This window comes from Leptopilina heterotoma, unplaced genomic scaffold (assembly GCF_015476425.1).
Source record: "Leptopilina heterotoma isolate Lh14 unplaced genomic scaffold, ASM1547642v1 Lhet_15, whole genome shotgun sequence".
Classification (NCBI taxonomy): Eukaryota; Metazoa; Arthropoda; class Insecta; order Hymenoptera; family Figitidae; genus Leptopilina; species Leptopilina heterotoma.
Window position 1 is genome coordinate 3,340,804 of NW_025110867.1, and position 23,696 is coordinate 3,364,499.

Below are 23,696 nucleotides of genomic sequence, written 5' to 3' on the forward strand. Positions count from 1 at the left end.
TTTGAGTATATAATAAACACTTTCTTATTTGGCTTCTGCACCAAACATATCCAATCTGTTACCAAGGAATATTTTATGAAAAAATTTTAATAGAAGCTTGCAACTAAAGGCAACTACTGCCTAAACTTGGAGCTACTATATGGCCAATATACTTTTGTCAATAATTCACGGCTAACTGACTCAATATACAACTTCGTTAAGCCAAGATTCACAGGCAACTGCCCAGATTACCCTTTGTCGATTCTTTTTATTGAACAACGTTTAGTGGGAAAGATCCACTTATGATTGTTATCTTTAATTATTACTAAATGATTATCTGGTACCTTGTTAATTTATTGGTGTCATCACCCAAGTACTGTAACTTAGATGCAACCACTCTTAACATTCAGCAATATTCTTGAGTTATTTGTATTTACTCTATAAAGAATATTTGACACAATTAATTGTCACATCATAATTTGACATTAATAATTCCTTAATGAGTTCATTTAATTACAATATGTTTTTTTTACTAAAAATATAAAAATGTTACAAAGTCATACGTAACACTCTGCTTTAACTAGTACTCTTATTTTTAACTTTTTAAGTTAGGAATTTTTTAAATTTTGAATAGAGTAATATTTTCGAAGAATAACAGTATCCAAACTTACCAATTATTAACAAAGAAGGTAAGAATAATATGAATAAATATGACATAAATTGTTATTAGTATGAAAATCTCACAAGATTTTTGGGAATTGTATTTTTTAAATATTCCACATGTAAATTCGATTTTAAAACATGTTCTACTGAATTCTTATGACAATAAAGCATTGCATAAAGTAAACATTAATGATAGCAAAAATTTTTTAACTTTGAATCACTGATTTCCGAGATATTTAAAGATTCATTGTCATTTACCACTTGTCAATTTAATGTTTCTTTCTCTATACAGCTTGGATCCGTGTATTACACAAATGACCTAGAAAGGAAACTCAATGCGCAAAACGTGATCGCAATCTACGTTCAATCGATACTGTTATTCGCTGATTGGTCGCTTTATTTACCCCCTCTTTTTCTCTCTCGCTCTGCCGTCGCGTTCTCAAGTGGCGCGCTTTTCTTTCGAATTTGAATTGCCCCCCGAAAAGAATTTAATTACTTTCGAAAAAATCCAAGAGAATTTAAATCAACAGAATAATTGTTGGCGAAATATCACAAAACTAAATATATTTTCCTTAATTACTCAATCGTCAAATAAATCTATATAATCTTTTGCTCTAAATTACTAACTTGAATAGTAATCCTCTTTTTAATTAAAATCAACTTTGTTTTAATTCTAAATAAAAATGGATGTATATGGCATTTTTTTTTATTTTGTAAAACTTGATGATTAAGTATTATTTTCCTCGCAAACTAGATATAGGAAAAGGAACCGAAAAAAGAAGGATGGCGAACCGCAAGAGAGCTAAGTGAAAATGAAAATGTCAAAGTAATCTCTTGAATGAGAATGGGTAAAGGATGAGTAAAGAAGTAGAGGAGGTGGTTGGTGGTGGAGATGGGAAAGGGAGGGGGAGAAGAAAGACTAGAGGAAATCCTCAAGTCGGACAGTGGTAGACGAAGTGGCAGGACGAAATTGGTGCGGGCAGCGATGCATAAGAGGCGCATGATCGTCTATATAACTGAGGCGGTCATCGATCGTCTATTCCTATAAATAGAATGCGCACGGGACGTCTCGGTTGATATTTAGAGTTTTCACGGCAAATTCTTTCCACGCCTTCTCCTCCCTCACCCCCCCACTCTTTAAAATCGTTCTGACAAGTAGAGGAGTGAAGGGAGGGAATTGTCGTTCAACGCAAAACAATTGTTTTACTGCATTTACCCTTCTTTCACTTTTCCCTTACACTATATCGTCCTCCCTCCTCCTCCTCCTCTTCTTTCTTACCTAGATAACTATCCAACTCTTTTATTTCTTTCTAAAATCTCAACCGTACTAAAATGCTCCCTACAAATACATTAAAAATTAAATATCATAATTTTATTTCTTTTTTATAACAGAATTTATTAATTATGATTTTTACCATGTCTGATAATCTAGCAAACTATGCCCAATCGAAAATGTAGTCTAAATTTGAAAATTTGTATATTTTGACAATGGTCCCAATTTAAAAAACCATGGGTCGAAATCTGTTCAACTATATGGACAATGAAAAAAATATTTTAAATCCACAAAATTTATATATTTTATGGACAAAGACTAGCGAACCATTGCTAACGACAAGAATATTTTAAATACCTAGAAATTTCTATATTTTAATTGTTAAAAATCTGGTGAACCTTGATCAATGTCAAAAATATTTTAAACCCACAAAATTTCTATATTTTTTACCATAGCTAAAATTTATCAAATCATGGCCAAATTCACGTGAATCTAACAGTTTTTTTAAAATCTCTGCCATATTGGATCCGACATTTTGAATTTTGAAAAACTAATATCAAATTCGTATTCAGAGACCAGGAAAACATACAAAAAAGCATTTTCAAATCAGATTTCTGAAAATATGGTACATCGAACAATAAAATCTTAAAATTTTCATAAATTTTTCAGTTTTTAGGCGACATTTTGAAAAATCAAAAGTTTATATTCAAAATGTCGACATATATTTTAAAAGTGTAATAATTGAGTGCACAATTTATGTAAATATTAGCTGTTGAAAGAAATGTTTTTTGACATTTAAATTTTAGAATTTTTAATAAAAAAAATTTTTAAAATCGTTCAATTTTTTAATTATATGCAAAAAATATTGTTAAACATTTTCTCAATAATTTTTTGACATCAAAAGAGGACAAAAAAATATTTTAAAAATTTTTCCTAAGACAAAATAGTATGTTTATTAAAAAATATTTAAATTTGAAGTCAGACTAAAAATTCAGTGCCTTCAGGCGTTCAATGGGTTAATAAATATGCTTTTAAAGTTAAATTTTCATAATTTTCTTTCTTTTGTGTTATATATACTTCTAAGAAAAGAAATATAATAACATAATAAATAAGTAAATACGATTTTTCTTGAAAAAAATTGTTAAAAAATCGAAAAATTGCGATTAAAAAAAATGCTAAGTCATCGTTTTTAATTTTTTTTTGCAAAATGGTTCTGAAACAGTCCTCTAACTTTCCCAAAAAGAAAATCAGAGGTAGAAGAAAGTTGAAGTTGAAATTATATTATAAATAATTTATATTAAATTATATTATAAATAATTTTTTTTCTTATTATTGTTTTTTTTAAATATTTGTTTTCTTTTTTCGAGTAAACATATATAATATAAAACTGCCAATTATAAATAATTGTGTCACTTGAAATAAAAAAATATCCCAACAAAATGTGACATATTTTCATTTATATCAAAACAACAACAAAAAAAGTTTTTTCTTCAATATAGAGTAAAAAATTAAAATATTTTTTCCTAGTTCAAATAAGCAGGTATTATATATATCTCATATTGGAATATAACAAAAAAAGCTCTTAAAATTTTTCTTCTTATTATTGTTTTTTTTATAAATATTTTTTCTCTTTTTTCGAGGAAATAACATATAATATAAAAGTGCTAAGGAAATTCTTTTCTCCTATTTTAAACATTTTTTTCAGTCTATAGTAAATAGTGTAAATAAACATTATAAATTCTCTGAAAATTGAGTCGAGATTTTAAAATAGTAAATGCGATTTCATTTATATGAGAAAAATTCTTCCCTTGAATTTAACTCGAGGAGAAATGATAGGAATTAAAAATACTTTGGTATTTGAGCTAATAACATTTTTATCAAGTTTTCTCGAGCTACACATGAAAATTGTCGAACGAAAAATTTAACATATTTGAAAAGAGATAAATTTAATTTAAATAATTCTTTTTTTTCATTAATTCGTTTATGAGATATAGCATCGCATTAATACTTTTGGAATTTATAAATTAGATTTTTAATGTTTCTCATTAAATTAGAAATTTTTCAAATTTAATGAAGGAAAAAATAATTAATAATAACGCTTAAAATTATCCGCAATAATAATTATAGCAGCTTTTTTCTTCGAAACATTGTTTTTCAATCGTAGAGTAAAAAAACTATTTTATTTAAAAATTCCAAATAAATTTCTATTAAAGTAATCCTGATTATAAATGAAGTTTCGTCAACTTCTAAAAGACAACAAACTTCAATTAATACGGATTTCAAGCGAAAGTTTCCAACAATAGACGCGATAATTTCAAATATCAATAACAATCTTTAAGTAACAATCTTTAATCTTTAAGTGCGCCAACAAATTTTATAATCAACACTCAATTAAGTATGTTTACCCGCATTTTTCATGACAATTATTTTTAAAGTAACATTTTCAAACTGAAAATTTTCAAAATAACATCAACAATTTTAAAGGATAATCAATTTTTTTCTCGATAATTACATTTCTGAAAGGATGATATTTTCTCTAATAAACTTATTACAATATCTTAAAGGAAAAAGTAGGCTTTATTAAATTTTATTTAATAGAAAATTTTTATTTTTTTTACTAGAAATAATAAAAAAATGAAACTTACCATTTCTCGTTTAAAAAAAAAATGAATTGAAATTCCAAAAATAATTATTAAAATATACGAATATGGAAATTGCTAAAATGAATTCCTAACATTTATAACCGTAACCCATTGAACGGGAGAATTGTCGGCTATTCTAAAAAGTTGGTCGTATCGATCGCTTAGACGTACTTGTTATAGCTGTATATATTATGAGCTTATAACTCATTTATTACGAAAGTCTGAATGATAAGCCTAAAACTATGTAACGACTCTAAAACTCTTATCATTCCGTGTAACCTTTCGTCGCAAAACTTGTGCCATTAAATTACATATTTGCAGAGTGAGAAGATAACAAGGGATGAAAATCAAAAATCAAAGTTTCTTGAGATTTTTTTTTATCCCAAAATGGTCACTTTACAATTATTTAATTTATTTTCTATTTATTAATGACAATTAATAATTAATTATTAATAACAAATTATGAAAAAAATCATGCAAAGTCAGAGTTGCCACGCAACTCCTAAAAAATTGTTGTCTTCTAAAGCTATTGCGTTTTTTTGTATTAAAAATATATTCAATTTCTAGAATTCATAAGAAAATTCTGAATTTTAATATAAAATTATTACTCAAAAATTATTTAATAAATAATTTAACTTAAATATTTTTAAAAAATTGAATTTTATAAGAGTTGCGTTTACAATTTTCATAAATAGTTGAACTTCAAAAGGTTTTAATTTAAAACTAGCAACAATTCATACTCTAAAGTGCGCGACTAACTTCCTACTAACTTTTTTTGAAAATAAAATTAGCAATTTTAAAAATAATAGAATTTAAGAATTTTCTAATTTAAATTTTTGTTGAAAACAATAAAAAAAAATTCAATTTTGGTGAAATTACAAATAATTGCAGAAATTCAATTATTTTCAAAAAAAAAAAATAAAATTCTTCTTATAAAATTCAACTATGTTTAAAATTTGAAAAAAAATCTCGTAAAAATCCCAATTATCTATATAAATAACAAAATTCTTCACCAAAGTTCAACTTTTTTCATAAATTTCCAAGAAACAATTATTGTCCTAATTATTCAATTATTTTCAAAAATTTTTCTAATTTCAATTATTTTCAATATCTACTATTTTAATAAAATTTCCCAAAAAGAATTCAATTATTTTAAAAAAATTTTAATAAAATTTTATGCAAACATTTAATTATTTTCATAAATAATAAAAATTTTACAGATTCAATTATTTTTATAAATAATAAAATTTTTTTAAAGAATTCAATTATTTAAAAAAAAAATAATTTAAAATTGAATTAAAAATTAAAAAAAAAAAAATTAAATTGAATTAAAATGATGAAAATAATTTTGATAAAGATTCAGTAACAATATTCTTCTAATATAAAATAATGATTTTATTACTTGGTAATCTTTAATTATTATATAAGTTGTTTAACTTAAAAAACGTTTGAATTTAAAATTTTTAAATGTCTTAATTCCTGTGGAAAATCCTGTTCCAAAAATAAGATTAAAAATAGAAATGGTGCAAATATTATTCTTCTCTTTCTAAAACAAAATAATAATTTTGTTTAAAAAAAATTGTAGTTTATAAACAAAAATAATGCAAAATAAATAAATTTTCTATTTCTTAATCACAGTTGTATAACAATGTTTTCATTTTGTTTAGAAGTAAAGAACAAAAATCTGCATAATTTCAGTTTGACATAAAAAATAATATTTAACAAAATTTTAGTCTTTCAATGAAAAAAAGTTAAAAAAAAATTCTGATCATTTCTATTTGTCATTACAATTTTGAATTAATTATAAAATAAAAATAATTATAATTATTAATTATATACATAATTACATAAATATTGAATTAGTTTATTAAAAATAATGAATTTATAAAGGAATTTTAATTAAAAACCAAAAAAAATAAAATAAATAAATAATAAAAATTTCACAGAAATTCAATTCTCTACAAAATTTTTTTATAAATTTCTTTGCAATAATTAAAATATTTAAGACACACATCAAATTCTTTAAAAGATTTCAATTATTTTTAATACAATTATTTTAATCGAATTTTTAGAAAAATGAAATTATTCTTAAAAATTGTATTAAAATTCGTCAAAAGAATTTAATATTTAAAATTTTTTTTAATAAAATTCTTTATTAAAATTCAATTTTTTGAGAAACATTCAATTATTTAATAAATTATTTATTTTCTTATTCAAATAATTGAAGTCTCGTAGAATTTTCGAATAAAAATTTATTTATAAATTAAAATAAATTTTTAGTTAAAAATTTTAGATAATAATAATTGAATATTAAAAGCTTTATAAGCGTGAATTTTTAGAAATAATTGAATTTTGAAAAGGTTTCATAATTTTATTTATTGATTTTATAGAACTAATTTTTTTGAAAAATAAGTATAATTTTTTTTTTGAAACTATTTAAAGTTTTTATTTTCTAATATATATTTAAATAATAATCAATAATCGAAATTTCATAAAATTGAATTGTAAACATGAATTTGAAAATTTTCAAAGAATTTTTTGAAAAATTATTAAAAATAATTGATTTGAAGAAGAATTATAGTTGAAAATTCTAGAAAATAATAATTGAATTGAAATGATGAAAATATTTTTGAAGAAGTTACAGTAATGATATTCTTTTAATAGGATAAAATAATGATTCTGTCATCTTTAATTATTATAAAACAAGAAGATATCGATCACTCCGAGTAGATTTCTTCATATTTTATAAAGGTTTGAATTTGAATATTTTGAAAATTTTAATTCCTTTTGAAAAAATAATAATGATTATAAATATTTATTTAAAAAACAAGTTATTTATGTATTTTGAATTTTGAGTAAAAGGCTTATCGGTCGGTGTTCTTTTTTTAGAAAAGTAAAAATTTACTTTTTTTATTTAAAAAACTTTTTTATTAACAAAAGTGTTGACGTACCAAAAGATGGGTCGGTACCGACCCATCTTCAGGACTAAAAACAGAGAAGAGTTTCTTCGAAATTTTTTTACAAAAATTAATATAATAAAGTTAAGATTTAATTTTTGTGGCAACCCTGATTTACCGAAATATTTTACTTTTCTATTCAATTTTATTAATTTTCTGAAATATGGAAAAATTCTGTCAAAGTATAAACAACGGATATAATCAATTTTGGGGAATTTAAAAATTTTTTTTTATCAAATTTTAAATATTTTCTGAACTAGAGGAAGATTCTATGCCAAAGTATATGGGCAAAGGCTAGAATTATTACTTTAAACATTATTTCTAGAAATTATGAGATTTTTCTAAAAATAGACCTCAACGACTTTCGGTGAAAAACTATGGACTGACCATCATCTTATTATTTTTATAATCATTTATAATGTATATTGGGAGAAAAAGTTTTGCCCCCCTAAAAAAAAGTTATTTTTATAAAAAAAAACTGTTCCTAAATAAAAAAAATTCCCTAAAATTCGTGATCGTTAAATAGACGCGCTTGAGAAAGCAGAGCACACGAGTGTGGTGAAAAGTTGAACTAGCAATGGATGGCCAAGAGCTACAGTTGGTTGCGGGCTGTCGTTCAGTAAGGGTTGTTCGACCTTCGCGCTTCATTCAAATTCCTTCCGAATTGTACTCGTCATTAAAAAAAAAATAAAATAAAATAGTTTGTGTCCATCTCAAGGTCAAAGCAACGAATCAAGTCCAATTGACAATTTTTTTCTCTCTCAACTTTCAACACTCCCTCAATCCTTTTTCTCTCATTCTTATATTATTGTGATTGCATTTTTTTCCTTTATTTTTAAAAAAACAAAATCTTTTTAATTTTTTGAAAATATTTGCAAATAAAATTAAATTTAGCAAAAATTAAAACTTCTTTTGCTAAAAATTTATGGATAGTTCGTAAAGTCATCTTTTCTACATTAGATACTTCTGTTATCAACGCAACTGTTTGAAAATCGAACCAAAAAGTATCAGAGTTTTCAAAGAAGTTTAAAAAGTTTCTTAAGAAGAAGAAGAAGGTACCATTGCAAATAAACATTAAGGATCGTATTTTTAATTAAAAGAGAATATTTTCAGGAACGAGGATTTTTAAATTGGAGAACAAATAACACGAAAGGATCAAAAAATTGAGGAAGAGGGCGCAAAAAGAAGTATTAAAAATTTAGAATTTTTTTTTTTTGAGAAACGTCACCAATCATTGTCAACTGAAGAAAAAGGAGTGTGGAAACAATTTTTAATAGGAGAAGTAAAAAGAGGAAGAGGAAGAGGAAGTAAAGAAGCATAATAAGAAGAATAATTTACTTTTTCTGATTAGAACCACAAGTAATGGTGTGAAAAAATTTTGAGAATAAGAAAAATTATTTTGCAGACAGTTACCACTTGAAAATTGTCAAGATCATTTACAACCGAATAGAATTATCAAAAGTTTTAACAAATAGGTATCGAATTTTTATTTGGTACCACAATTTTTATTTATACTATCCAAATTTTTATTTGCTATCAAATATTTTATTTGGTATCAGAAATTATATTTGGTATCAGAAATTTTTGTCCAAACATGATTAATTTTCCACTAAATATAATACTCAGATAATTTATTCTTTTTTCCCCAGAAAAAAAAGAATAATTAAAGTGCATTTAATTCGGGAAAAAAATATCAAACTAAAGATTACAATGTTTGGGAAAATCGGTTCATAGATGAAATTTTCCCGTTTATATCATCAACGCCACTCCTCGAGAATGCAATCGAGGTCGTCGAGATTACCGCGTAAAATTGTGGGTTGTGATTTGTTCAAGAAAATACTCAGGTGAGATTCGTCTTCTATTCGGTGGATGCTTTTTAATGCAAAAAATTTTCAACACTCTTAAAAGAATGTTATTTTCAAGAAATCCTTGAAGTTTATAGTGATTCGTAAAAATTTCAGAAAAGGAAAAACAAGAGAGAGAATATCCAACATGAAACATTTAAATTTTTAAGAGAACAGTGAAAATTTAAAGAAAATAAAAATGTTAAAACTTTTTGAACAAAGTTTTCAGAAATAAAATATGATCCTAAAGAATTGATTTCTATTGTAAATTATTCTTTTCTGTATTAAAGAAAAATGACCAGTCATCGATCACATATTTTAGAAGCTGTTCATTTATTCTCCAAACAAAAAAAAATTAATTAGATTGAAGAAAGAATTTCTTCAACGTATTTTTATCACAAGTGAAAAAATTAATAGAACCGTCTCAAAATTCAAATCAACAGAAGAAATAGAAGTCAGTTTTCTACAAGTTCATCAATTTTTTCTTTTACTCTTTTCAAAACAGTATTTTTCCAAAACAGTGTCAAATTACAGTTTTCGTTTGCAAAACTTATCAAAAGGGGACTCACCATCATCAAGAAAGGGTCTAATTTTGAAAAATGTCCGAAAAAGAATTGAGGGAGTGAAAAAAATTGTTTCCTATGAAGGAGAAAAATAGTGAGAAGATTATAAAAAGTGGAACCGATTGGAAGGAGGAGAAGAAGAAGTGTCGAAACAAGAGTGTAGTGGAGAGGAAGAAAAAGAGAGAATTAGTGGAAAATCGCGAACGGAGTTTAAAAAAAGTGTTTCAATGCATTTCCATAAATACTTGATGAGAAGAATTTTTTTATCAGAACGATTTGTTAACAATAAAGCCGAATGCACGATCATGGACATTCGGATAAATGTTGACAGATCGTTAGAAAAAATTGTGAATAAAATAATATTGGGCCTCAATAGATTGGCGACGCGAAAAAATTATTCGGAATGCTGCAGGCTGTTATGCTAGGTAGTGCTCCTGAACAAGGCAGACGTGAGTGGTATCCAAAATTTTATCTTCACAATCGTCGCCTCGATTTCAGGATGAATCGTGGTGAACAGGAGACCCTGTTCCGTCAAAGTCGACAATTAACGCGCATCGTCCCTTCGCATGAAGATCTTGTGCTCAGTGTCCTTAAATCGCCGATTAATCAACAATCACAATATGGCCAGCAGCATCATCATCATTATTCACAGGAGCATCATCTTAACTGCCAAGCACATCCCAATCACAAAAAGTGCCATCATCAAGGTATTAATGCATTATGGGATTTACTCACTCTTTCTGTATCCATTGGCTCACAGAAAGAAAAATTTATTACCCTTTTTTCGAAAACAAATAGAAAAACAGCTCAACATTAAAAATTTGTTGATCCTCATTTTAACAGCTCTAAATAATTTAACGTAGAATAAACAACAGAAAGTGTACACCTAAGTTCAGATCAAGATTCACGGTAGATAATCGCCGCCAAGTAAAAAGTAAAAAATCGCGAATAGATATTCTAAAACTATCGACTGTTTACAGATAAATTCTGTTAAGTTTATTCAATAATTTTGATTTGAATTTAAAGGGAGACCCCACCTTTATTTTAACCGCTTTAAAATAAAATTATTAAACGAGGTTATATTTTTTTCTTGCATCATTTTTAACCTGAAACATATAAGATGGTCAAAAATATTTAATTTTAATTTTTGAAGAGGTTAGAATTTTTTTTTTTTTGACCTATTGCATACTATTGCAAATCCTTGCGAGAAGTTGTTTAGAATGGTAAAATATGCATGGGAAAAAATTTTCGTTTAAAAATATTAAAAACTGTAAGAGAAGATCGATTTTTAATATTCAAATCTTTAAATTTTGCCGAAATTTCGGAAGTTCTGAACCTTTCTTTTTTTCCAATTTAATGCTCTGAGCCGAAAAAACATCGTTAGAATTGACAATTAGCTCATTTTCATGGTAAAAACTATAAAAATCATGGCTTTTTACATTTATTTCGGTATATATAAATAGTATACCATAAAAGCTTCGGACTATGATTTTTATGATTTTTACCACGAAAATGAACTAAATGTCAATTTTAACAATGTTTTTTTGAATAGTAACATCAAATGACGTAAATATATACAATTTGGAAAAAAATTAAAGATTTAAGGCTTTCGAAATTTCGTCAAAATTTAAAGATTTGAATATTAAAAATCGATCTTCTCTTACAGTTTTTTATATTTTTTAACGAACCTTTTTTTCCATGCATATTTTACCATTCGAAACAACTTCTCGCAAGGATTTGCAATAATATGCAATAGGTCAAAAGAAAAAAATTTTTTTTAATTCTTAAAATTAAATTAAATAATTAAAAAATAATTAAATAATTAAAATTTTAATTTTAATTAAATTTTCTTTATTTTTTTTTAATTCTTTTTTTTTTTTTTTTCTTTTTAACATTTAGATCGTTAGGAAATCTGTTTTGGGAAAAGTGTCCTACAATCAAATCTAGAGCCTAAACTACTAAATGAATTTGCAAGATACTCTGGAATATTATTAATTGGGTTAAAATCTCGATATATACATTTCAGGAAATTTCAATAGGTTAAGTATTTTTTGAAATATTTTGATATTTCTCAATAAAAATTTGATTTTTAAATATTTAGACAAACGTAGAGACTAAACAACTTAAAAGTTTTGTAAAATACTATGGAATTTAATAAATTGGGTTAGAATCTCGATATATATTTAAGGAAATTTCAATACGTTAAGTACTTTTTGAAATATAAACAATTAATTATGGGAAAATCTGGCAAAGTATGGGCCACGACTAGACTCAATTTTTCCAAAATAATTTATTTTTCCATTCAATATTATTAATTTTCTGAAATATGGGAAGAGTCTGGTAAAGTATGGACAATGGTTTGAATCAATTTTTGAGAATTTTTCAACTTTTCTATCAAATTTTATACATTTTACGAATTAGGGGAAGACTCTGACAAAGTAAGGGCAAGGGATAGAATCAATTTTTAAGAAATTTTTTACTTTTTTTTCATTATATGATAATTTTTTTTTCATTTTTATTTTACATTTTTATTTTAAAATTTTTATCTTACCAAAATTAAAAGAAATTTGATACAAAAACTCAAAAAATTTTCAAACTGTTGTCCATTTTTTTCTCCAAACTCTTCCCATTTTTTGAGAAAAAGACGATTTTTTCAAAAAGGCTAAAAAATTTCCCGAAAATTGATTCTAAGCTTTGTCCATACTTTACAAGACAAGCATATACTTTGCCAGAATCTTCTCTTGCTGAACCACTTTCGTACCATTATGTTAAAACTAAATTTTTAATGCATTTCCAACTTGGAGTCATTAATAATTTTTAAAATTCTCTTTATATATTTTTTAAATTATTAAAAATTTCTTTACTTATTTAAATTAGAAAATATCAGAATCGCAATATATTAATTTGAAAAAGGAGAATAAAATTTCTATTATATTCATTAAAGTAACGTACAAGAAAAACATATATATTTGTATACATAAAAGCTTGAAAAAAGTAAAAGTTTTTAAAAAGTAATAAATAATTTAATTAAAAGTAATAAATAATTCTATTTAAGAATAGTTTATTATGTCCGAGTTTTAAAACATTTACGAAATAAAAACTTGGTTTAGAAAATTTTTTTCAACAAAGCTTATATACTAAACTTTACTCTTCACTGAAAAGCATATACATATATATTTTCTTATATTTATAAATTAAAATTTAAAATTTCTTTTGCGCTTTCAACTAAAAAATAAAAAGAACAATAATTTTCAAACTCAGGTATTTTTTGAATTAAAATAATAGTTTCGAATTTAAAATAATGCAAATTTTTTTTAATAAATTACAATACAGGTATTTATAAAATATTAAACGTACGAAGGTCATTTTTATTAAATATAAAAAGGAAAATAAAACACTTTCTACATGACATTTTGTTTGTGTTCTTTTTTAATCTTTAATCTAATTGAAGGAAAATTAACCATTTCAGAACATAATCATTATGTTGATTTTCATCTTTTGTGCGGACTTATTATAACTTTCAAAAAGAAAAAAACTTTATTTATTCGACATTTGCCAACTTTCATTTCTTTCAAATCTTTTTATTTCTTTTTTTAATTAAAACTGATATATACGTATAAAAATAAAGAAAATATTTTTTATAAATTTGGTTCGAAGTCAAAAAAAATTTTTTTAAAAATAATTATAGTTTTTCAAAAATAAATTATATCTGCTCTCTATAATAATAAAAAGTGAGAAATAGTGGAAATTTTTTTTAATTATTTGAAATAAAAGTATGTAACTAGAGGCTAATTTAAAATTTTTATGAAAAGAGAGAAAGATGAAAAATGAGAAATCACAATTTGAGATGAAATATTGAGCCAATGGGTATATTAAAGTGACCCCCCTAAACACGCATTGTTAGAGCTCAAAGGAACTATCCTTTGAGGAAGATTTCTATAAGGATATACATATATAGTATACATATTATATAGATATTATATACATATATTTATTAATATATTTATATATATAAAACTACACATATTAACTTAATTAATTAATTACTATTATTATTATTATTATATAAAATATTTACTATTAATAAAAAATAAAAATATTTATTTAAATATGTCCCTTGGCAATTTTCAACATTAATAAGACAAACAAAAAGGATTAATAAACTGATGATTTTCGTCCTTTTTCTTCGTTTTATATACTTTTTGGGTAGTAATTATTATTTCTAATTAATTATTAAAAAATTTAATTAATTATCAATTACTATTAAATAATTAATAATTAAAATTTCAACAATATTGTTTCTTTTAAATATTTTATTTAATATATGTACATCCTTTTGTGGAATTCTTCCTTAAATTTAGAAAATTTGATTACTCGCACTTAAGAAAATGCGCACATTTTCAGATTCATCTTTATTATTATAGGGGTTATTTGTCGAAAAATTATCTAAATCACCTAAAAAAATATTTTTTAGGTGATAATTAATATTAACTTTGAAATATCGTTAGATATTAAATATTTTAATATTTATAACTTTTATGTAAACTTATAAAAATAAATTTCTCAAATATCCCTATAAAAGATGCTTGAATGTATTCTTTCTTCTCCCGTATTCAAACAGAAACGAAATTGATTTTTATGCGCTCTTTTTTTTGTCTTTTGTAGTTTCACATATAAAAAGCAGAAAAATATTTTTTTTCGCATATGTACGTGTATGTATAATATATTCTGCAAAAGACCATAATTCTTGACAAAAGAGAAGTTTTAGTGAAGAAAAAAAAATTCTTCTGTTGAGACTGCGATTTTGTGTCGCAATTTTAACGAGACAAGTTTCTTGTTATTTATCAAAAAAATAGTTTCATATTCTTTCCGCTAATAAACCGATTTACTCATTTGCGGAAAAAGTTTTTTTTTCCTGTGCATTTTACTGGAAAACTTTTTATGTATTAAAATACTTTTGTGCATTAATAGAAAAAATTTATTTTCGTACAGTAGAAATTTTTTTTTATTAATGAAACAATTATCTCTGCTATTTAGTTTTTGATATTAAATGAAACTACTTTTAATTTTTTATTTATTTAGTGATGTTTTATGTGCAATATATATATATATATAATTTTGAAACTGATGTCTGAATTAAGCGAAGCAGAATGAAGATAATTAAAATTATGCATTTCAACGATTCTCGGTAGAATAGATACAATTTAATTAAAAATTTTTAAAAAAGATTTCTTTAAATATTATTATAAAAATTATAATTATTATCTGACAACAAAGGAATTAAATTTTAAATTAAATGGAAAGATAATTTTTTTTACTGGAGATGGAAAATATCTGGTATTACTCTGAAAGATATTTTTAATTCTATGTTCAACAACTTCGTTGCAGAAATTTTAAAACTAAAAAAGAAAAAATTTAGCTTTCTATTTCTCTTTAGGGGATTTCAGTGAGAAAAAAAATAGTAATTGTCAGATTTGTCAGATCTTCTAATTTTTATAAGTAAAATTTCCTATAGGGTTCTTGCTTGTGCTATAGAAACTTTGCTAATTTTTTTCTTGTTCTTGCAAGAGTCTTATTCGCTTCCTCAAACTTAGCACCGGAAGTCTTTGATAACTCCACTTCCTGCTTCCAGTTTCTTGTGAACTATTTCCATTACTTTATGAAATTTTTTCTCCTGAGTAAAGCATAAGTCGCTCATCTCAATTTTTCATCATCCGACTGCTTTTTGTCTGTATTTTAAATTTGCTAATATTTCTCACTCGGGAGTCGCTGATTACGAATCTGAACTTAGTTTCTCAAAATTCAAAATGGCGGATCCAATATGGCGCACACTGGGGCCAAATGTACTTTTTGTGTCAAAATCAGTCTGGAGGTCACAATTTTCATTCAAATTGAACAAAAATTTTTTTCTAAATCTTCATTACTAAATTCTCTATCGATTACTCGATGCCGATTTTTTAATTTTTGTTTATTTACATTTATTTGTTTATAACAAAGTATGAAAAAATCAATATGTGCAGACGAATTTTTGAAAAACTGATCTCATTGGCCTGAAAGATGCTAAATGGGGGTTTTTGGAGGCGCTGATTATGAATCGAAACTCCGTTTTTCAAAATTCAAAATGTCGGATCCAATATGTCGGACAAAATTCTAAAAATTAACGGATTTTGGTATAAATTGATATCAAGTGATTTTTGGAGTCGATGATTACGAATTTGAACAAAGGTCGAATTTATTAGACAACCAACCAAGTGGTCCTCACTGGAATTATACATAAATAGTGAAATTATTTTCATCTAGAGAAAAGTTTTTACTTTCAATAATTTATATGATTCTATAAAGAAACTTATATATGATTTAGATAAAAATATAATCTTATTTCCTGTTTTGAACTTCTGTCATCATGTTATTTTATTTGTTATTATTTTTCATGTTAATGCTACCCTTTATTAAGTTGTATGTTTTTGTCAAAGAAATACAGATCGCGTGACGTTAACCACGTGACACACTCACCATATAGTCTTGACACAGACATAGAAAATAAGACCTTCGCCTCAATTCAAGGGGTATTTTCAATATCGATTATTTTCCCACGTGCTAATACTATACCATCTATAGTTATACTTTTGATCCCCCTCATAAACTACAACAAGTGAAACATGCCATAAAGTATACAATTAGAATAAATGACTTTTAATTTTCATTTCACAGTGTTATTTCAATCGATATTGTAATCTACATTCCCTTCAAGAGCATCAATTTTTTGTTTAGTTTTTAATTTCCAATTTATGTCTATAGCAAAAGAAATTTCTGCTAAATTTAGGTTATTCAAAGGTATCGCTTTATATACAGAGTGGAGATTGATAAATATTTGAATGGAAAAGTTAAGAAGCAAAAGATAAAGGAGGGGAAGTTATTTTACGTTGGGAGAAATTATGTTCAAAAGAAAAGAAGGTGGATTTCGTGAAAGGGAACATGTGTCGATGTGTCATCGAGTCACAATATGGGGAAAGAGAGAGAGAGAGTGAGATAGGAGAGAATGGTCGATATTTTCTCTGGGGTTGAATGGTAATACAAGTACACTTCAGTGGCGAGGATGTGGTTTATGGTCGAATCCAAATCTACTGTTCGATATTATACGTGTCACGTTTCCAACTACTGATTAAGCAATATTTGTCGTATACCCACATAACATATCAAGGCTTCAGAAATCATAATAAAAATTCCTGTTTTACTTGTCAAAAGGAAAAAGACGTTGCGAGAATATTTATCATCGTATTATTGGAGTCATGTGTAAAGATATATAATGCTACGTAGATCTTTTAGTATCGGAAATTAAATAAACAGAGACATCATAATTCTCCTGCCTTGAGTTGTCGTTCACAGACACTACGTTTCATAATCATTTAAAATGAACACATTATCCGTAAGGTTAATCGATCCGGTCGCATGAAATAATCAATTTTGTGTTAAGACCATTACTAGGGAGAATCTGCAAATTTACAGAAGGGCACGTAAATCACGTAGTTAAACACAAATTACGTTTAGCTTAACATGTCACCTTCTGGACACCAAATAAAACCCAACACACAGGATGCAGCAGAGTATGTCGTATACAGTCGTCGGCTAATCGTCGTCCCTTAATATTTTAGAGCCTGTGCCATGTGAATTTTAAAATAATAAAAGTTTCTGCTAAACGTCATGCAACATCTAAAGCTTTCAACATAAACAAAATTTTAGAAATTTAAATCAAATAAATTTCGCCATTAGGCGCCAATTAATAAACTAATTCAAGTACAACAATTTCCATAACAAGAACACCTACCAGACTACGTCATAATTGATGATCACGGTTTGGGAACAATTCCAACAGAAATATTAATCAGATTCTTCTTCGCCATAAAGTCTTGAGGTGCTTCTCGGGCTGATAGAAAACAATATTAAATCTTTAAATACTGTACCTATCCAGTAGGGGTGCTCCTCTGTAACTGATAGGAATATTCCACGACGAAGAGTATTTCTGAAAAGATAAATTATTCCTAGTATACCTCATGAGGCATAAATAATAGAAATCCTTCTCCTCTCGTAGTCGTAAATAACAGTATTTAAGGTTCCTAAGTCAATGATGCTCTGACAATTTTCCAGTGGGCTGTAGTCGGTGTCCTTCCTGTCCTCTTAAGTCGCATTTTACGATAAGCGGTAACTACCAAGCGGATGGCCTATTCAATGGACCACAACAGGTGGTCCAGTAAAGAAACTCTATCTCCTGGATCACCAAAAAAAAAATTTGAAATATTAAAAAAAAGTAATAGGTAGACTAAATAGAAATACTTAAACGTACGCCAAATTTGGCGGCAGGCACTAGTTCGGAGCTGATACTTGGCCCTCATACAGTAGATTATTTCAATCTTGTGATTAGTATTTTGATATACGATTCGTAGATTTGGACTTTAAATCTTTTTTGATAAATTCATTGAACGTACGGAACTCACTACTTTTTCTCCTATCTACTAAAATCTATACTATTTACTACTTTTTTTACGTTATGCTACTATTTGGGTACTTTTTATTAGATATTAGCCACTAAAAGCTATACTATTTCTGTTATTTTTTTTGAGAATTTTCACTACTTTAAATTCGCTTATATACTAGAAATCAAAAAACTATTCTAAAAAATTATAATCAAATTCTTTAAAACGATTCAATTATTTTCAAAAAATATTCGAAATTGAATTATTTTCAAAAAATATTCGAAATTCAATTATTTTCAATATCTAGTACCTATTTTCATAAAATATCGCAAAAGAATTCAATTATTAAAAAAAATTTTCATAATTTTTATTATATTTCGAAAAAATTAATTATTTAAAACAATGTTTATAAAATTCTTATGAAGAATTCAATTATTTTTAAAAATAACAAAATTTTTCGCAATAATTCAATTATTCTCATAAATAATAAAATTCTTCTCAGGAATTCAATTATTTTTAAAAATTTTAATAAAATTCTTTGCGCAACTATTCAATTATTTTCATAAATAATAAAATTCATCGCAAGTTTAAAATTATATTTAATATAATTATTTTTTATTCTTTTAGATTTTAATAAAATTCTTCCCAAGAATTCAATTATTTATATAAATAATTCTTCGAAAGAATTCAATTATTAAAGATAAATAACAAAATTATTCCCAAAAATTCAATTATTTTCGTAAATAACAATATTTCTCACAAGAATCCAATTATTTTTAAAACTATTTCAAATTAATTAATCGAAAAATTCAATTATTCTCACAAATAAAATTTTCCACAAGAATTCAATTATTTAATATAAAATTTTCCACAAGAATTCAATTATTTAATATAAAATTTTCATAATATTTACTATATTTCAAAAAAATTAATTTTTTAAAACAATGTTTTTAAAATTCTTATAAAGAATTCTATTATTTTCAGAAAAAACAAAATTTTTTACAGACATTCAATTCTTTTTAAACATTTTAATAAAATCTTTCGCAATAATTCAATTATTTTCATAAATAATAAAATTCTTCTCAGGAATTCAATTATTTTTGAAAATTTTAATAAAATTCTTAGCACAACTATTCAATTATTTTCATAAATAATAATCATCATAATCATAATCATCATCGCAGGATTATAATTTTTTTTTAATACAATATAACAGGAATTGTATTAAATTAAATTCTTAAAAATTTAATTTCAATTTCTCGAAAAAATCAATTATTTAAAAGAATGTTTTTTTTTAATTCTTTGGAAGAATTCAATCACTTACAAAAATTTTAGAATATTTTGCAGTAATTCAATTATTTTTAAATATTTTAATAAAATTGTTTGAAAGAAATCAATTATTTTAAAAACAATTTTTTTAATTAAATTTTTTTAAAATAATTCAATTATTCTTGTAGATTTTAATAAAATTCTAACAAAGAATACAATTTTTTACATAAATAATTCTTCGAAAGAATTCAATTATTAAAAAGATAAATAAAATTATTCCCGAAAATTTAATTATTTTGAGGCATTTTATTAAAATATTTTGAAAAATTCAATTATTTTCATTAATAACAATATTCATCATAAGAATTTAATCATTTTTTAAACTATTTTAAATATATTATTCGAAAAACTCAATTATTCTCACAAATAAAGTTTTCCACAAGAATTCAAGTATTTAAAATAAAATTTTCAGAATATTTATTATATTTTGAAAAAATTAATTATTCAAAACAATGTTTATAAAATTCTTTTAAAGAATTCAATTATTTTCAAAAATAATAAAATTTTTCACAGAAATTCAATTCTATTTAAACATTTTAATAAAATTTTTCGCAATAATTCAATTATTTTCATAAATAATAAAATTCTTCTCAGGAATTCAATTATTTTTGACAATTTTAATAAAATTCTTTGCACAACTATTCAATTATTTTCATAAGTAATAAAATTCATCGCAGGATTACAATTATTTTTAATCCAATTTTACAGGGATTTTATTTATTAAATTCTTAGGAATTTAATTTAATTTCTCTGGAAGAATTCAATCACTTACAAAATTATTAGAATGTTTTACAAAAATTCAATTATTTTTAAATATTTTAATAAAATTGTTTGAAAGAAATCAATTATTTTAAATACAATTCTTTTAATTAAATTTTTTTGAAATAATTCAATTATTCTTGTAGATTTTAATAAAATTCTTCTTAAGAATTTAATTATTTACATAAATTGTTCTTCGAAAGAATTCAATTATTAAAAAGATAAACAAAATTATTCCCGAAAATTCAATTATTTTCAGGCATTTTAATAAAATTCTTTGCAAACTTAAATTATTTTCGTAAATAACAATATTTATCACAGGAATTCAATTATTTGTAAAAGTAATAAATTTCTTTTTGCAAATTCAATTATTTAAAAAAATTATAATAAAATCGTTCGCAAAAATTCAATTTTTGTCTAAAATTTTAATTGAATTCTTTGTAAAATTTAATTATTTTTAAAAACTTTTCGCAATTCAATGATTTTCAATATCTACTATTTTCATAAAATTCCCAAACAGAATTCAATTATTTAAAAGAAATTTCTAAAAATCATCGTCAAAATTCAATTCTTTTTATGGATGAGAAAAATTTCTCAAGAATTCAATTATTTAAATTAGAATTTGCATAAAATTAGTCGAAAGAAATCAATTGTTTAAAAAATTTTGTAAAATTATTCTCAAAAATAAAATTATTTTTATAAAAATTTTAATTCTTTCATGAATAATAAAATTCGTTGCATGAATTCACTTTAATAGTAGAATAAGAAGGATGTAAATATTTTTTGATGAAAATTAGGAAAAAGTCAGGAAAATAAAATATATGGAATTGAAGTTTTGTCAGTTTTGTGAAGTGTCCAAAACTAGTTTTTTTTGTCGTCAAGTTTAATTTTTCAATATATATACTTTTTTACTTCTTCTTCTTAGTTTGAAAGCTAGTCTTTGCTACTTTTTTAAAATAAATTAACGAGTGTGAAGTCTGTTATTTTCTTTCCTTGCTTCTTAGAACGCAGTCATATTTATTGTCTAAGCTCTCTTTTCTATAAAAGAATTTTTGTCCAACTACTATTCACAAATATTTATGTTACCTGAATTTTGAATGGTCCAGTTAATCCGGAAACATTCTGTAAATATTGTCATCAAGAGTATGAAAGTTTGCATCACTTAATTGTTGATTCTCCGGATTTGATGTGTAAGCCTGTGTATTTTACCAATAAAAAGAAAAATATTCCAATTTGTAATCCTCTAGGTCAAAATACCTTATTTTCTCTAAGGCGACTAAATTTCATTTGACGAACACGAACCATAAGGGATCCTTTATGATCATTTCATGAACAGAACCCTAAAAAGATTACAAGAGACAGAAAAAAAATAAACAAAAAAAAAGATTGCGAAGGGAGAGAATAAATATATTTTCACTTTCAGAATTAATGGAAATAGAAAAGTCTGATATTTTCAAGACAGATTGGAGTGTATTTAAAAATTTATTCCCCCTCAAACATAATGTCGATTGATGAATCGTTTTTAACAGAATCGAATGAATGTAATTGAATTTCTAGAATTAACTATATAGTTAATAGAATCTCTAAAATCGATTTTTACAAAAATAATCATTTCTTCAAGGAATGAAATTTAAATTGTTTTGCAAAAAAATTTCTTCAGCATGTAAAAAAAAAAATTGATATGGTAAAAAATACAGTTTAGAAAAGTTGCAAATTTTCACTAAACCTCTAGAGGATTACCACATCAATAGTGACGAAAGTTTTATTTCTTTCTTCTTTCTTGAAGAGCGGTGGAAGTAAATAAAACATTCGATTATCCGGAATTGTCGAGGAGCTCAAGTTTCTCAAAAGGAAGAGTCACAACACAGTTCACCAATAACATTAAAACTTGTCTAGACAATGAAAAGTTAGACAAGTTATAGTTGCACATTCAAGTAGACTGTTTGTTGTGAAGTTTACTCATGAAGCAATTGTCGGACATAAAGCGTCAAATACTATTATATATCTTCTTGGTTTTAAGGTCTTTTATATTCAAAAAGTATTTTATAACTCGTCATTTAACAAAAATGAAAATTAAACAATCAAAGTGCAATGAAAATTTATTAATTACTTAAAGACACAATTACACAAGTTCACAAAACAAAAACCAATGAGGGGTTCCTTTTACTAAACCTGGTGCGTTATATGTTTGTGGGGTCGCTGATTACGAACGTTAATTCAGATGTTCAAAATCCAATATGGCGGATCCAATATGGCGGTCGAGTTTTTAAAAAATTCTTTAATTTCTACAGAACTGGGTATCTAGGGGTTTTTGGGGTCGCTGATTACGAACTTGATGTCAGATTTTGAAAATCCAATATGGCGGATCCAATATGGCGGTCGAGTATTTGAAAAATTCTTCAATTTCCACTAAACTGGGCATCTAGGGGTTCTTGGGGTCGCTGATTACAAATTTGAAGTCAGATTTTTAAATTAAAAATATCCTTCAATATTTATAAAATTCTGTCCGCCAAGTGAGATCTGTCAAGTGTTTTTGGGGTTAGAAAAAAATCACAACCTAATGGAGCAAAACGGAGCTTAGGATTATGTTCAGCGACCCTAAAAAATATAATTCAACAGGTTTTGTTAGAAGGAACCCCTCATCAATTTTTTTATGGACCTGTGTTTATGATTCAAAGAAATTACTTATTATACTTTTTACAAAAATTTAGAAAAATTTGATGTTAATTGTAATTTTTCTTAAATTTCTAATTTAATAATTTAGTACTAGAATTAAACTTTAGAAAAAGGAGAAATAAATCTTTTTTTCTCATTGACAAAATTTTGTAAGTGATTAAAAAAATTTACAAGTTTCACAAATTTCTTCTAAACTTTTTTGTCAGTTCTCCAAAAAAAAAACAGAATTTCTCATAGAGTTAAAATAAATGTTTGCATAAAAAGTATAAAAGCCAAAGAGAATATATGTAAAAAACATAAAAAAAAATTTTTTTGTTAAAGCTTTTCAAAACTGTTTGTCAATAGAAAAAAAATTAAAAAATATTTGAAAACTGTGTACATACAGCGGAAAAATTTTTTTAATCCAGCTCTTGTATAAGGTAAACGAAATCAATAAATAAAAAACCATATTTTCTATCTTAAGGGGGAAAAAAAAGTTATGAAAATTTATAGCGAGGGTTGGGCAACACTAGATCCATGTTTCATAAATCTTATCAGGGG

At 24.9% G+C, this 23,696-nt stretch overlaps 1 protein-coding gene across 5 annotated transcripts in view; it reads left to right on the top strand.

The window, feature by feature from the left end:
* LOC122498397 (potassium voltage-gated channel subfamily KQT member 1-like) overlaps positions 1-23,696 on the top strand; it is a 168,779-nt gene that overhangs the window by 41,290 nt on the left and 103,793 nt on the right. For 2 of the 5 annotated variants that reach the window (XM_043606098.1, XM_043606101.1), the window contains exon 1: positions 9,724-10,628. The exons of 1 other annotated variant lie outside the window; for it this stretch is intronic. In XM_043606098.1, the coding sequence (XP_043462033.1) occupies positions 10,325-10,628 (304 nt within the window). In that variant the 5' untranslated portion in view covers positions 9,724-10,324. Of the gene's footprint in view, positions 1-9,723; positions 10,629-23,696 lie in introns of those variants that run through there. 2 more of the 5 variants (XM_043606100.1, XM_043606099.1) reach the window with 2 other exon arrangements.